At 38.6% G+C, this 16,632-nt stretch overlaps 1 protein-coding gene across 2 annotated transcripts in view; it reads left to right on the top strand.

The window, feature by feature from the left end:
* Positions 1 to 16,632, top strand: part of IGSF11 (immunoglobulin superfamily member 11) — a 134,226-nt gene that overhangs the window by 111,349 nt on the left and 6,245 nt on the right. For both annotated transcript variants that reach the window (XM_032852279.1, XM_032852278.1), the window contains exon 4: positions 2,172 to 2,327. In XM_032852279.1, coding sequence (XP_032708170.1) covers positions 2,172 to 2,327 — 156 coding nt within the window. The remainder of the gene's footprint in view (positions 1 to 2,171; positions 2,328 to 16,632) is intronic.

Below are 16,632 nucleotides of genomic sequence, written 5' to 3'. Positions count from 1 at the left end.
ATTTCTTGGCAAATTCTTGCCCTTCCTTTTCCCTCCTGTTGTTGAGTTACTTGAGAATATCAGTAATGGGGTTTTTTGCCATTTTCCCTCTGTGGGTGACAATATGCTATAGCCTCGATGTCTTGTTTTCCTAGCCTTCAAACGAAATAAGAAAGCTAAGGACCAGGTTGGAGATTTCTATCCTAGAAATACAGTAATCTGTTTAAAATTGTAGAGTTTTAATTATATCGTTTTTATATTTTATATAAAAATATTATATATAAATACATATTTTTATATATTTTATATTTATATTAAATAGAATTTTTAATTATACAGAAATTTTTATGAAATATGGAGATTTAAAAATGCTTGAGTACTAAATACAGAGTACTAATAGAATTTCAGTGTTTTTCTGATGTTTATACCTCTAAGCTAGGTAACTGTCTTCCCACAAAAAAACCCCCTTAATTTATCTTATAGTTAATGCTACCTCCAGAGAATTGTTTTGGGTTTCCTTTATAGTCTCATGGTGGCAACGTCAAAAGTAGTAATGGAGGGACGCCTGGGTGGCTCAGTTGGTTAAGCAGCTGCCTTTGGCTCAGGTCATGATCCCAGCGTCCTGGGATCGAGTCCCGCATCGGGCTCCTTGCTCTGCAGGGAGCCTGCTTCTCCCTCTGCCTCTGCCTGCCATTCTGTCTGCCTGTGCTCGCTCGCTCTCCCTCTCTCTCTGACAAATAAATAAAATCTTTAAAAAAAAAAAAAAAGTAGTAATGGAGGACATTGGTTTACCCCATCACAGCAACTAGGATTCTCTGAGATTTTTTACTTTTCCTACCTTATATACCCTTTCGTTGTTCTCTCTCCTCCACTCGCTTGTCTTTCCTGGTTCCTCTGTCTACTGCACTTATCTTTTATGTATTTTACATTCATTTTTTAAAAGGTTGAACACATTTATTGAATAGTCATTAGCATTTTAAGTACATCATCACTTGGATTTCAACTTTAATTCTGATGTACCCCAGCATGAGACTCCAGCCCATGGGCTTAGTGTATATTTTTATTTGTTTGCATTCTTACTGCAAAGCACCACATTTTTTCCTTTAGTGCTCTTTTTGGGTAATTTTTTATTTTGTGTCATTCGTGTCCTTCTCTGCCTTAAAATGTCCACTGCATTACGACCAAGTAGTAGACATACTTGAACCTTCCTCTAACTTCCCCCTGCATAAAGAATTTAGGCCTATCTGATTTTTGTTAGTAAATTAACAGAGAGCCCTGTGTGGAGAGTAGCTGCCAGGGCCAGAGGTTGCTCTTTCTTGAAATATCTTTTCTAAAAGTGGCTTATTGCAGTAATTAAAAATATTTTTTGATTGTGGTAAAAGACACATACCATGAAATTTGCCATCTTGGCCAGTTTTCAAGTCTATAGTTCTGTGGTGTTTCGTGTTCATGTTGGGGGGAGGCCCATCTCCAGCACTCTTTGCATCTTGCAAAACTAAAACTCTGCGCTCATTAAACAATGTTTCATTCTCCTACATTCTCCTACCAGCCGTGGGTAACCCTTTTTCTATTTTCTGTTTCTATGGAATTGACTACTCTAGGTGCCTCATAGAAGTAGAATCATTTTCTTTTTATGACTGCCTTATTTCACTTAGTGTAATATTCTCAAGGTTCATCCATGACCATAGCATGTGTCAGAATTCCCTTCCCATTCAAAGCTGAATAATATTTCATAGTACGTACGTACCACATTTTGTTTATCCATTCATCCATCCATGGACACTTGGGCTGTTTCCAGCCTTGAACTACTGGGAATCATGCTGCTGCGTGCATGGGTGCTCTTACTCACATCTCTACAGGCAGTCTGTGGGCATCAAGGACCTTCAACATTCTTCTTTAGAGGAAGGAGAATGAAACCAAGACCATAAGATTCCTTGAAAATATAATGAAGGTGTGAAGCCTCTTTTACATGATTGCCCCCTGCCAGCTGAGGCTGTGGGCCCTGCACTTGTACCCAAGCCCCTGAATAGTACCTAGGACTAGCCACAGGCTTCACTCACAGGGTAGTCTTCTGGCGTGTGTCCTACAAACGTTGTCATCTGGGGTTCCAGTGCACTGAATGTTGATGTCTCCTATATCATCAGTTGGCTTACAGTAAATGCATACTTTATTCCTTATTCTTCCTATTGTAGTTCCCCCTTCTGCCCCACACTGCCAAATCCAAGGATCCCAGGATATCGGCAGCGATGTCATCCTGCTCTGTAGCTCAGAGGAAGGCATCCCTCGGCCAACTTACCTTTGGGAGAAGTTAGACAATACCCTCAAACTACCTCCAACCGCCACTCAGGGTATGTACAGTATTGCTTTACCCATTTAATCAGCTACCACGCAAAATTCAAATTCCAAGACTCATGAAGTAATTAACTTTAATAGATTTTGAAAAATAACACACTGTCTGCTGAGAAAGCTACCTGAATCATTTTGTGTTTCCAACTTTAAAGAGAATAAAACATTTTCTTTCTCGTATGCTGCCTTTATATATCTCATGCAGTGGTAACTATATATGGAAATTCCGTTCTATTACAGTGAAGACTTAAAATGGCTAAATGGTAGCTTCTTTATATTGTTAACTATAAGATACCCCTTGAAGTTGGTAACTGAGAAGCCACTTCCTCCTTGAGGCACAGTTGCCTGTTTTAGTGTGAGAAGCATCAGCATGATCATGAGGGGGTCAATCATCCTGTTTTCAGCCTCAAGTCTAATTAGAGGAAGAAGATGGGAAAGAGAACAGGAAAAGGCCTCAGATCATGGGAGAACCAGGAGTTGATCACACCAAACAGGTAAAGATGGAGGAGACACGAGTGTTATCAATTATTTCCTACATGTAAATCCAGTGATTTAAATTGGATAATAAAGGAAACACTCTAGAAGATTTGAGGAAAGCTGATCAAATAGAATGAGGGGAAAATTATAGAATTATATTAATTCTATAATAAATTATAGAATTATAAAATTATAGAATTATTTAATATGGAATTAAATCTATTTCAGGAAAATAAAATTTGGTGGCCTTGAGTGTTGCATCGTCTGTGATACGGGGTATGTTTCTTGTAGCATTCTTGGGGCAGGTATACAAATCCTAAGTTAAAGAGTTAGCAGTTAATGAAGGGGCACCAAACAACCTGAATTATGCCTGAGAAGCTTTGAATTGTATTGATAGTCTATGGCTGTCATCAAAACACAAAGTCCTAACTCATGTGGTAAAGGTAGCATATGAAAGAACCAGGGCCATCAGCCCTGTAAGAGCCTGTAAGTTTCCTATAAGAATCTCAGAAATATTAATGGGCCTTTCCATCATTTTTTAATTTACTCAGCCCTAAATTAATTATTAAAAAAAAAAAAAACACTTCTCAGTGACGGGGGATAATAACTTCTGGCTTACTCTGATAATGATTACTGCAGTACCATTCATTGTTCCCCATGGATTGCTAAATTGCTAAATGTTTCAGCTGCACTGTGGGGTAAATAGTTTTTTTTTGTGAACTAACTTGTTAATCTCACTATTTACATGTAAGTGGCGTGTTTAATCTAGCTCTTGTGTTGAAATCCTGAAAACCATATTTAAATTCCAAATTTTTCCAGTATCTATTTCAGCGACAGTTCACCTCTCTGGGCCTTTGTTGCCTTTTTTTTAATAAAGGGATTAGATAATCATTTCCAAGGTTCATTGTATCGGCACTAAGATTCTATGATTTATATTAAAAACATTTCTGTGAAATATTGGGCTGAGTTTGGAATTACAAATGAATGCTTGAAAGTGGTGGTTTGTATGTAAGTTGAGAAATACAGTTTAGAAAGAGCCTATCACACCTCTTTGTCTCTGAATATATGTGTCAATCAAGTTTTGTGGTATCTTCTTAGCAACTTAAATATTTTTTAGTACTTATGAAAGTGAGCTTGAATGCAACTAAAGAAGAAAATGTTGGCTTTTGTAATTCAAACTCTGGATTAATTATCAGAATTACTTTGAATAACTTCATTTATCATAATAATGCACATTAAGTGAATCAGATTTTTTATTTAAATTTATCTCTTGGCACTGATAATAATAAAATAGATCTCAAAATAGTTTATAATCCCAAAATAACTTAGATTTTAAAAGTATTTCACTAAGATGTTTGCAGTTGTTTAATTAATTAATTTATTTATTTTTAAAGATTTTATTTATTTATTTGACAGAGATCACAAGTAGGCAGAGAGGCAGGCAGAGAGAGAGGAGGAAGCCGGCTCCCCGCTGAGCAGAGAGCCCGATGTGGGGCTCCATCCCAAGACCCTGGGATCATGACCTGAGCCGAAGGCAGTGGCTTTAACCACTGAGCCACCCAGGCGCACCTACAGTTGTTTAATTTAAAATCAAGATGTATTCTCTGAGAAAAAAATATTTTGACACCAGGGAAGGGCACTCTAGAAGTCAGATTAGTGACAGGGACATAATATTTAGGGGAATAGAATTGTCCTTGTGTGTAGGGCCTAGCATGAAGGAGCTCCTTCTGGACAAATCTGGGACAATTTGAAAATTAAAATCAATATATAATCTGTTGAATAAAATAAAAATCCCCAAATCCTTGCTAATATGCATAAATAAATGGGAGAGAAGGAAAAGCATTTTCTCAGAGTGGAATGTTCCTTCCCCACTGCAGAAGGAATAGTGGAGTTTGAAAATTACCATTGATGTCAAAATAGTGGGCAAAAGTTTGATGAGGAACAAGATATTTACATAGTACCAAAGTGTGCCCCTACATATTTCTTATTGATTTTATTTTATTATTTTATTTTAAAGATTTTATTTATTTATTTGACAGAGAGAGAGAGATCACAAGCAGGCAGAGAGGCAGGCAGAGAGAGAGGAGGAAGCAGGCTCCCCACTGAGCAGAAAGCCCGATGTGGGGCTCCATCCCAGGACCCTGGGATCATGACCTGAGCCGAAAGCAGAGGCTTTAACCCACTGAGCCACCCAGGCGCCCCTTTTCTTATTAATTTTAAAGATAACTTTATAGTGGAGAGACCTGGTTGATACTATGTAACTGAGTGATCAAAGTGAACATTACCAATACTGTTACAAACTGATAGCTTATGCCTGCTCATATATGTATGCTTTGAGGAGGACACAACATCATTTCTGTGGTATTCTTGTCGCAAACACAAAATCTGTATCCGGTGATGAGAAAACATCAAACAGAGGTGAAGGCAAAATTATTCCAGATTGAGAGAGACTCAGGAGTTAAGAAAATAGAATGCAGAATCCTGGATTAGAATCTGGATAGGGGGGACGCCTGGGTGGCTCAGTTGGTTAAGCGGCTGCCTTCGGCTCAGGTCATGATCCCAGCGTCCTGGGATCGAGTCCCACATCGGGCTCCTTGCTCGGCAGGGAGCCTGCTTCTCCCTCTGCCTCTGCCTGCCTCTCTGTCTGCCTGTGCTTGCTCACTCTCTCTCCCTCTGTCTCTGACAAATAAATAAATAAAATCTTTAAAAAAAAAAAAAAAAAAGAATCTGGATAGGGGAAGAAAGAGCCATAAAGGACATTACTGGTACAGTTGTTGGAATCTGAGTATAAACTGTAGAATGGATAATAGTATTGTATTGATATTCAATTCCTTCACTTTGGAACTTGTACTGTGATATGTAAAGAATGTCTTCATTCTTAGGAAATATGAAGTACTGTTTGGCTGTTGCTTCTAAGGTCTGCACAACTGGCCCAGATTTCATTAAGTGTCTGGACATGTGTCACATTCACCAGCCCCTGCCTCAGTGGTTCTCAACGGGGACAATTTCATTTGGCAATATTTGGAGACATTTTTGGTTATCACAGCTGACATAAGAGGGTGCCACCAGCAGCTAGTGGGTAGGAGCTAGGGATACCCCCCACAATAAAGAATTATATGGCCTGTGGGGCACCTGGGTGACTCAGTTAGCTGAGATCCAACTCTTGATTTCAGCTCAGGTCATGATCTCATGGGTTGTGAGATTGAACCCTGTTTCAGGCTCAGCACTCAGCACAGAGTCTGCTTATCCCTCTCTCTCTGCTTCCCACCCCTGCAACTCATTCTCTTTCTCTCAAATAAATAAAATTTTTAAAAAGATAAAAAAGAATTATCTGGCCCAAAATGGTAATGAGTGAATGACATTAATATATTTTCTAATGTCAAATATCCATGCATTTCTGGAATAAAGTCTATATGATTGTGATTACTTTTTAATAAACTGCCCCATTTGGTATGCTAACATTTTAATAGAATTTTTACATTTGTGATCTTAAGTGAGAATGGTCTGTGATTTTTTTTCTGTCTTCCATTGCCCTCATTCAGTTTTAGTATCAGATTACATAAGGGTATTATAAAATGAGTTAGGTACTTGTCCTTCTTTTTCTATACTCTCCAATAGTATGAATAAGATGGAGATTATTTGATGATTTTGTAAATTTGCCTATAAAAGCTTTGCCTTGCTATTATGTTTTGTTGGTAGATTTTTGACTCCTGACTATTTTTCTAGTGATATAAGTTTACTTAGATTTTCTGTATCTTCTCTATTTTTCTTTTTCTTTCTTTTTTTAAAAAAGATTTTATTTATTTATTTGAGAGAGAAAAAAGGAGTGCGTGCATGACTGGGGTCAGGGCAGTGCTGGGCAGAGGGAAAGGGAGAAACAAACCCTACACTGAGCAGGGAACCCTATCTGGGGCTCAATCCCAGGACCCTGAGATCATGACCTGAGCTGAATGCAGATGTTTAAACACCTGAGCCACCCAGGCACCTCTCTTCTCTATTTTTATAGAAAACATCTTTTTTTGTATGAGTTTATACATAATGGCATCAAGTTGTTCATATATTCTATAAAGTCAGGAGAATGTATTTAAGAGTGCAGGTTCTGGAGTCAGAGGACGTGATTTGGAATCCTGGCTCCAGGAGTGACTGGTTATGTGACCTTGTACCTTAGTTTTCTTACGTGTAAAATGGACACAATAACAGTAATTGCCTCACAGGGGTGGAATAAAGATTAAATGAAAACACTTATAAAACTTTTAGAACAGCATCTATCATGAATAAACACTTAATACTAATGTTTTTTATTATCCTTAGTATTATTTTCTTGCATATTTTAAAACTCTATTATATTTCCTTTTTCATTATTAATTTTATTTATGCTTTTCCATCTTTATTTTTTGGATCAATCTTGTTAATTCAAGCTTTTGATTTTATCCTTTTGTATACTGATATTAACTCTGTTTTTCTTTTATTCATTCAACAAATATATGTTAGGCATCTGTCTATCTAGACACTATTCTAGCTACTGGAGATACAGTGGAGAACAGAACAGAAATGCTTCTTTCCTTGATAGAACTTACTTTCTAGTGGATGGAGATTGAACATAACAAATCAGTAGATTGCAGTTTGTTACCATGTGATGCCTTCTGTGGGGAAAAATATGGAGGAAGATAAAATGGAATCGTTGGGGCATGAGTTGCTGCAGTGTTGAATAAAGTGCTTAGGGTAAATCTCACCAAGAGGATGATACTCTGAAAATGATGTAAACATGTTGAACAAATGAACTTTGTGAATATGGGAGCTGGAGAGTATACCAGGCAGAAGGAACAGCCACCTGAAGGCCCTGAGGCCGGAATGTGCCTGGTGTTTGGGATGAACAGCAAAGAGGCCAGTGTGTTTGGAGTGGAGCAAGTGAGGCAGAGGAGAATAAGAGGAGAGTAAGAACTACCTAAAATTGGTCTTTAAAAAGCTGTCAAAAACAAACAGTTTTAACACTGACAAGCCTACTGGAATAATGCTGATGGCAAGCTTTAAACAACTTTAAGTGTTGGATGTTAATCGGGGGAAGGGGAGAAGAAGAAATTATTGGTTGGACCTAATTTAAATGAGTCTGTAAGTAAAACCTCTAGTTGAATGAATTTCCAGTTTAATGAATTTCAACAAAATGGACAAGTCCTTTGCCTTAGTGTTAGTGTCTTAACTTTTATTTTTAAACTTGTGGCATCTTGACTAAAGGAATTGAATCCTGGAATCAGAATATTGAATCAGGAATTGAATCCTGGAATCAGATGTCCAGTTACAGGTGCTAGGATGGAGATACAGGCACCTGACAGATTCTGCGGGTATAGGTGCAGACCACCATAATGAAGCAAATATCATAGTAAAGCAAGTCAAGTGAATGCTCTGGTTTCCCAGTGCCTGTAAAAGTTATGTTTGCACTATACGGTAGTCTGTCAAGGGTGCAATAGCATCATGTCTGAAAAAACAGTGTATGTACCTTAATTTCAAAGTACTTTATTTCTAAAACATGCCAACCATCATCTGCACTTTCCGTGAGTTACAGTCATTTTGCCTTGTGGAAGGTCTTGGCTCCCTCTCAATGGTTGTTGCGGGTTAGTGTGACTGGCCATTGCTCACAATAAGACAGCAATGAAGTTAGCCACATTGATTGACTCTTCCTTTCATGAATGTCTCTGTAACGTGGGGTGCTCTTTTATAGGATTTTCCCACAGTAGAACTTCCTTCAAAATTGGAATCAGTCCTCTCAAACCCTGCCACTGTTTTATCATGTAAGTTTAAGTCATATTCTGAATCCTTTGTCATTTTTTCAACAGTTTTCACAGCATCTTCACCAGGAGTAGATTCTCTCTCAAGAAACCATTTTCTTTGCTGATCCATAGGAAGCAGCTGCTCATCCTTTAAGCGTTCTATCATGAGATTGCCCCAATTCAGTCACCTCCTCAGGCTCCATTTCTAATTCTAGTTCTCTTACTATTTCTACCACATCTGCACTTACTTCCTCCACTGAGGTCTTGAACCCCTCAAGGTCATGCTTGAGGGTTGGACCCAACTTCTTCTAAACTCCTCTTAAGCAATTTGACTTCTTCCTATGAATCATGAATGTTTTTAATGGCATCTAGAATGGTAAGTCCTTTCCAGACTCAGGTCCATCAGAGGAATCACTACCTATGGCAATGGTAGCCTTAGGAAATGTATTTCTTAAATAGTAAGACTTGAACGTCAAGATTGCTCCTTAATCCATGGGAGGCAGGATAGATGTTGTATTAGCAGGCACAGAAACATTAACCATGTTGTTCATCTCCTTCAGAGCTCTTGGATGACCAGATACATTGTCACTGAGCAGTGATATTTTGAAAGAAATCATCCTTTATTCTGAGCAGTAGGTCTCAACAGTGAACTTAAAAGACTCAGTAAACCATGTCGTAAACAGACATACTATCATCCAGGCTTTGTTGTTCCCTTTATAGGGCACAGGCATGGTAGATTGAGCATAATTCCTAAAGGTCCTAGGGTTTTCAGAATGGTAAATGAGTTTTGGTTTCAACTTAAAGTCATCAGCTGCACTAGCCTCTAATGAAAGAGTCAGCTTGTCCTTTGAAGCTTTGAAGCTAGGCATTGACTTCTCTCTCATTATGAAAGTCCTAGATGGGCATCTTCTTCTAGGAGAAGACTATTTTGGTTACATTGAAAATCTGTTGTTTAGTGTGGCCACATGGATTATCTGAGCTGGGTCTTCTGGAGAACCTCTGCAGCTTCTCCATCAGGACCTGCTGCTTCCCCTTCCACTTTCACGTTACAGAGACGGCTTCTTTCCTTAACCCTCATGAACCCATCTCTGCTGGCTTCCAAATTTTCTTCTGCAGCTTCCTCACCTCTCTCAGCCTTCCTAGAAATGAAGAGAGTTAGGGCTATGCTTTGGATTAGGCTTTGGCTTAAGGGGTTGTTGTTGCTGGTTTGATCTTCTCTCCAGAACACTGAAACTTTCTCAGTATCAGCAATAAAGCTGTTTCACTTTCTTGTCACTCCTGTGTTTGCTGGAGTAGCACTTATAATTTCCCCCAAGAGTTTTCCCTTTGTATTAACAACTTGGCCAACTGTTTGGTGCAAGAGGCCTAACTTTTAACCTAGCTCAGCTTTCAACATGCCTTTTTTGCTAAATTTAAACATTTCTAGCTTTTGATTTAAAGTAGAGATGTGTGACTCTTGCTTTTACTTGAACACTTAGAAATCATTGTAGGGTTATTAATTAGCCTGTCTCAGGGAAGAGGGAGACCTGGGGTGAGGGAGAGAGATGGGAGAACGGCCAGTCACTGGAGCAGTCAACACACTCAAAACATTTGTCCGTTAAGTTTGCTGTCTTACAGGGGTACATTTTGTGGCACTCCCAAACAATTACAATAATAACATCAAAGATCACCATAACCTATATAATAATAATGGAAAAGTTTGAAATACCGTGAGAATTACCACCAGGTGACACAGAGATACAAAGTGAGCAGATGCTCTTGGAGAATGGTACCAATAGACTTGTTCAACCCAAGGTTGCCACAAACTATCAATTTGTAAAAAGTGCAGTTATCTGTGAGGTACAATAAAACAAGGTATGGCTGTATAGATGATGAGAAACTTGTTAATTGTATTGTTTAAATATTCTTTATTCTTACCAATATTTTATCTGTTTCAGTTATTTTATGAGAGAGATGTGTTTCAAAATCACACAGTAGGATTGTGGATTTGTCACTTTGTCCCTGCAGTTATGCCAATTTTTTTTTTGATGTACCCTCAGTTTGTGTCATTATCTGCTTGTAGAGTGTTATGTCTCCCTGATTTTCTATGCTTAATATGCATTTTTGCCTTATTTTAATTGTTATTAAAATTTCTCAGTAGGTTTCTTTGGTTAGTTCTTGCTGATATGTTTCTATTTTATGGTTCATTTACTTTCTGGTTTCCATGTTTTAAGTTTTAGTTTTGTTTTACTTATAAGCAGCATGTGTTTGGACTTAATTTGGATTTCAGTCTACAGTCTGAGAGCCTTGTTCTTTGATTGGCTCCATTTACATTAATTGTGATAATAGATATAGCTCAATTAATTTCTACACTTGATCTTAGCCAAAAGGTCGAGAAGTGATTAGTTTGATTAATTTCTAATATTTTATGTTTTTCATCTACCAGGCTTTTTCTTTTACCCTTTCTCCATACTTTCTACTGATTATTTCAATGTGGTTTTTTAAAATCATGCATTTTTCCTTCATTGATCCTAACAAATCCTCTGTTGTCCTTATCCGTTCATAATTTAATACAGTAAAGAGCGGTGATTAACTCTTCTGCTTGCTGCTTGCTTGAGAACTCTGCAGAATGTAGTATGGAAACTAGGATGGAGCAGGAGAGTGTCTCAAACATTACTGTAGTCCGACTCTGTCACGTTACCAGGGTGGAGCCTGAAGCCCAGAGAGGATACTAGGTTTGTCCAGGGTCTACATAGAGAGCACTCCCGTTCTTTTGCCACATTCTGACATAAAGAAGTAGGTCCCGTGCAATGTTCAGTCCTCCCTCTTTAAAAATTAAATACCAGCAATTGTCAAACTATATAGATTTGTTTATACAGTTGTCCATTCTTTGAATATATGTGTGCCTGTGTATGCATAGGTACACACACAGACACAACCTTTATTCTGTGTAACTACTTCAGGGTAGGGTGTTTGAGAAAGTAGAGAAATAGAAACATAGAGATATTTCTTTATTCTAGAGCTCACTGTCTAATGGGGGAAACAGAGATAGATAATTTTAGTACTACTGAATATTGAATGCTATAAACATGTTTACTGTTAACCTTTATTCTCCCCCAAAGAGTCTAGGAAGAACATTATAGGGAAAGAGTTTCCTGAACAGAAAAGGATCTTAAAGGATGAGTAGAAGTTTTACCAGGTAAAAGGGGCTATTATTAGTAGAGGGAGTCATGCATGCAAAATCTTGCAAATGTAAAAGTTTGATGCTTTAAAGTGAGAAAATCTATGAAGCTGACATAAAGATTCATGAGAGTTTGGTGAGGGAGGAGTTTGGAAGGTTCAGGTCCAGATTGTGAAAGGCATTGTATAGCAGTCAGGGAGTTTGGATGTTGTCTTTGAGACTGTGGGTGTTCCCAGGCTATTTATAAAGCAAGAAAAGATATCCAGATCTGCATTTTAGAAACAGCTGAAGCAGTCAGGGTGTAAGATGGATAGCCTGGTTGTAGATGTGAGACTTTGATAATAGCTCCCTCATGAAAAGAAGAGGACTGGAACTAAGACCCTTGTGATGGGGATGGAGAAGGGACGGGGAGCGGTGGGGGGTGGGATTCGGGAGAGATGGAAGACAAAAATAAACAAGACATGGTACTCAGAAAAGAGTCAGAATTAACTCAGATTTCTGTCTTGGGCCTGTTGAAGGAATACCAGCTGTATTAGCTCAGAGAAGGAATACTTAGAGATTTGCTTAAGGAAGGTAGTGAGTGAGTGAGTGGTCCTCTGAGGGCCAAAATAATGATAACAGGTAACATTTCTTGAGCATTAAGTACTATTCTTCTTTGAGAATTAAAGCTTAACAGTCAACATAGAGACATACTGATTTAAAAGAATCCACTGATGTCAAATTCAAAGCAAGAACACTCAGAGTCAACATTTCTGGGAACCTGGACAGAAGTGAGTAGGAGAGAAGCAGTCACGATCTAATCATTCTTGCTTGTAGCTGTTGCCATGTTATGAGTGTGTAGTTGTGCCCAGTCTGTTGCTAATGGTGAGTCACTCTTGCAAATAAATATTAATAAGTTTATATACAAAATATATTTCATACACATGCTGTGTGTGTGGTATTCTGGGAAATAAGTTTTAAAAGCAAAAGTCCTTAGCTTGGTAATTTTGATGTGTGATTCTTTGTAATGTTGTTAATACTGGGGGTTCCAAATTTTTCGTTATTCAAATATTGCCCAGTAATGTTCATCATTTTTTTCCAGTGTTTGAATATTTGCTGTGGATTTCAATGCTTTGTAAATACTCAAATAGGAGAAATGCAGAGAGAAGAATATGGGAATGTTGGTTTGGAAATACACTTGACATGAAATCAGAAATGAATTTAAAATCTGAATTGGCAATAGGAGTATCTGTTTCATTGGTGAAGCCAAAGCTGAGCAAACAAAGTATTTTCATCATCAGAAATTAAAAAAAAAAAAGCTAATAGGAAGCAGTGTATATCTTTATGTGTGTCTCAAAGATACTTTAGATAGTATCCTAATGGGAACAGATTCTTTCCCTGTGCTTTCTTCATCTATATCTTAATTCAACAAATATCAACACAAAAATTAAATAAAAATTTCAGTGTCTAGAAAATTTGGCATGAAAAAGATCAAGATTATTGGATAGTATACTTAATGTTACATAGTGTTATAAAATTTTCTTTTAGAATGACTATTTAAATATTAAGTATTTGTGATGTTATCTTTGAATTTTTAAATAGATTTTAATTTAACATGTATTTTGTGATATTGCTCTCCTTTTGACTAATTATCAAATATATCGGGTTAAGATCTTTTTTTATGTAGAATTGAAATATATAGTTTTGTAATAATAATTGGTTCAAATAACAATAAGCCATGTGTGCATTATTATTTTTTTCTTACAGGATACTTCTGGAACTTTTATTTGAGAAATGACTGACTGTTTATTATTATGGCCACTTATTATTCCAAAGTACATAAATCATATGAAAGTATAGAATAATTCATGACTGAGGAATTCCTGTCTCTCAACCTCAGATCCTAAGTATTAAAATCTTTTGGGGATTTGGAGACATCCAACATTTTCCCAATTTCTTGACTGATTTTTCCTATGATTCAGAAAATTATGGAAGTTTCCCAAGTGATGCTGGGATGGAATTCCTACAGGGAAGCTTTACCAGGCACTATACTGTGCCTGTTGCATGCATTACCTCATTTCGTCCTCACAGCAACCCGCAATATGGAGGTTAGGTTGGTAGCTCTGTGTCACACGTGAGGAAACCAGCTGGTCAGTGGTAGGGAAGATCCCTGTGTTTTCCAAACTGTGGTTCCACACAGTTGAACTTCACTTATTCTTAAAAGAAAGAAGACCATAAGAACATTTGTTTTCTAACTTCAGTTCAACAAATTACTTCTGTACCAGAGCAGGCCAAGTGAGGTGACAGACTGAGTTGAAGAATTAGTCCTTTTCACTTGAGAAAGAGCCCTGTGCTTGTGGCTGGAAGCAGCCCCCTGCTTGCTAAGGAGGGGCTCCCGTCTGCTCTTTGCCTTAACTACACAAAGCTTCTGGCTAATCCTCTCTTATCAATGAGCCTCCTTCCCTGCTTACATTCTGAGTTAGCTCTAGCATGCCCTGTCAGCCTCTGTTAGGAAGCATTGGTTCTATCAGTCTGCATGCGCTATCCCTGTTGATGGAGATAAGAGGAAGAACAGTGACTTCACCTTCTAAAAATAACCTTTTAAAGCAAGAATCTTTATTTTGCCTCTTTCCACATGCCATAATGCTGCTTCATTCAGCTGTTAAAAGTCTCCCCGATGATCTCTATGAAAATGTTGACAACATTACTGGTTTGGTGTGAGCTGATCAAATTCCTAGAACTTCAGGGCTTAGGAAAACGGCAGCACAGTGTTTGGAATTGCAGGGCTAGTTGCCCAGAGATTATGGTTTTCTTGCCTGGTGACATCTGGTAATGTATTGAAGATGGAGTGGGGCAGATGGCTTAGTTTAACAGCAGCAGTATAACATTGCATGGTGAGGAAATACCCTGTGGATGCACCCTATAGAATATTGTAGTTTAAAAAACCAAGCGTATGTATGGTGCCTATAAGATTTGGATATGGAGAGACCTGATTTTACAGATTGTTACTGCCTCTGTACTGTGTGATCCTGAACAAATTGTGTAGCTTCTCTGAACTTTTTCATCTTTGAAAAGTAAGGAATATAAAACCTAGGATTTTTTTGGTTTTTTTATTTGAATTCCAGTATAGTTAACATCCAGTGTTATATGCGTTTCAGGTGTATAATACAGTGATTCCACAATTCCATACATCACCCAGTGCTCACCATGTTAAGTGTGCTCTTTAATTCCCTTCACCTGTTTCACCCATCCCCCACCCACTTCCTATCTGGTGACCCTCAGTTTGTTCTCCGTATAAAACCTAGGATTTTGACGATTAGATGATACAGATGTAAAACTCTTAGTACAGCACATATACTACACAGCAGACACTGAAGAGTTTCCGAGGATGTTGATGCAGTGATGAACAAGACAAACCCAGCCACCCCCCCACCTTTGTTAGAGAGAGCGAGCAGGGGAGAAGCAGAGGGAAAGAATCTCGAGCAGATTCCTTGCTGAGCACAGAGCCTAACATGAGGCTTAATCCCACCACCCTGAGATCATGACCTGAGCTGAAACCAAGAGTCCAAGGCTCAACTGACTGAGCCACCCAGGCACACCACCCCCAGCCCGCACTTCTTTTAATGAGACAAGTAGGCAGGAAATGACATCAAATGGGGCTAAGTGCCTGCACAAGAGAACACATGGTGCTGAAGAGCACACAGGAGGGGCACTTCTTGAAGGCCTGGGAGAGCAAGATGCAAACACAGGAGAAAACGGCTTCCTCCCAGACTGGCCCAGCTCCTGAGTGCGTTCGCTGAAAGGCTCGCACACATTAGTAGCCCTCGGAGTTGTTTGTCAAGGAAAAGGAAATAATACAAAAGTGCAAACAAAGTAACCACCAAATATATTGACTTTGTCCAGTACAATTCAAATGTCTAAATTCTTTGAGCATCATGCTCTGAATAAGTAAGCTACCCTTCTAATGTGGATTTGACCCTTTAAATGTTCCCACTGAGGGTGCCTGGGTGACTCAGCCTGTTAAGCCTCTGCCTTCGGTTCAGGTCATGATCCTGGGGTCCTGGGATCGAGCCCCACGTTGGGCTCCCTGCTCCATGGGAAGCCTACTTCTCCTCCTTTCTCTGCCTCTCTCCCTCTCTCTGTCTCTCATGAATAAATAAGTAAAATCTTTAAAAAGAAAAAAAAAAGGTTCAGATTAAAAAAACAAAAGCAAGGGGCGCCTGGGTGGCTCAGTGGGTTAAGCCTCTGCCTTCGGCTCAGGTCATGATCTCAGGGTCCTGGGATCGAGCCCCCCATCGGGCTCTCTGCTCAGCGGGGAGCCTGCCTCTCTGCCTACTTGTGATCTCTGTCAAATAAATAAATAAAAATTAAAAAAAAATAAAAAATAAAAAAAAGCAAGAAAAAAAGTTCTTTCTTTAGCTTGTTTATTTATTTCCGAAAGGTGCTTACTCTGTATTTATTTCTTAAATGACTTAACCAATAAATGCATGCAGTGCTGTGGTTAGGTTTGCTTTTGCTGACCCGTGTTCTCTGCTTCTGCCTTTGCTCTAGATAGAAATGAAGACTGCCAGCAGAAACAAGATAATGTTAGTTTAATGTAAAAATAGCCCAGGGTAGGGGGAGCTCCAGGTGTTGCCCTAGGAACACATGGACTTGGTGCCAGAAATGTGCCATCAGGACGTTTTCTACTTCTAAATTTGCAGCTATTCTGAGTGGTTGAGATGATTGGATGTGTTATATTCTGCCTAAGGGAGGCAGGGAAGCCTAGAGCTTAGATGTAAGACATCCCCCCCCCCATCTAATTCCAATTTTGTGTGTCTAGTTGTATAACCATATTACTTAGAGCCGCAGTCTCCTTACCTGTTTAGTGAGATGAGTAATAATACCTCATAGCATCATCATAAAGATAAGATAGTACTATAAAAG

The sequence above is a fragment of the Lontra canadensis genome, unplaced genomic scaffold (assembly GCF_010015895.1).
Source record: "Lontra canadensis isolate GAN:19392208 unplaced genomic scaffold, GSC_riverotter_1.0 scaffold6, whole genome shotgun sequence".
Classification (NCBI taxonomy): Eukaryota; Metazoa; Chordata; class Mammalia; order Carnivora; family Mustelidae; genus Lontra; species Lontra canadensis.
Note: the sequence above shows the minus strand (reverse complement) of the source record. Positions and strands in the feature narration are given on the sequence as shown.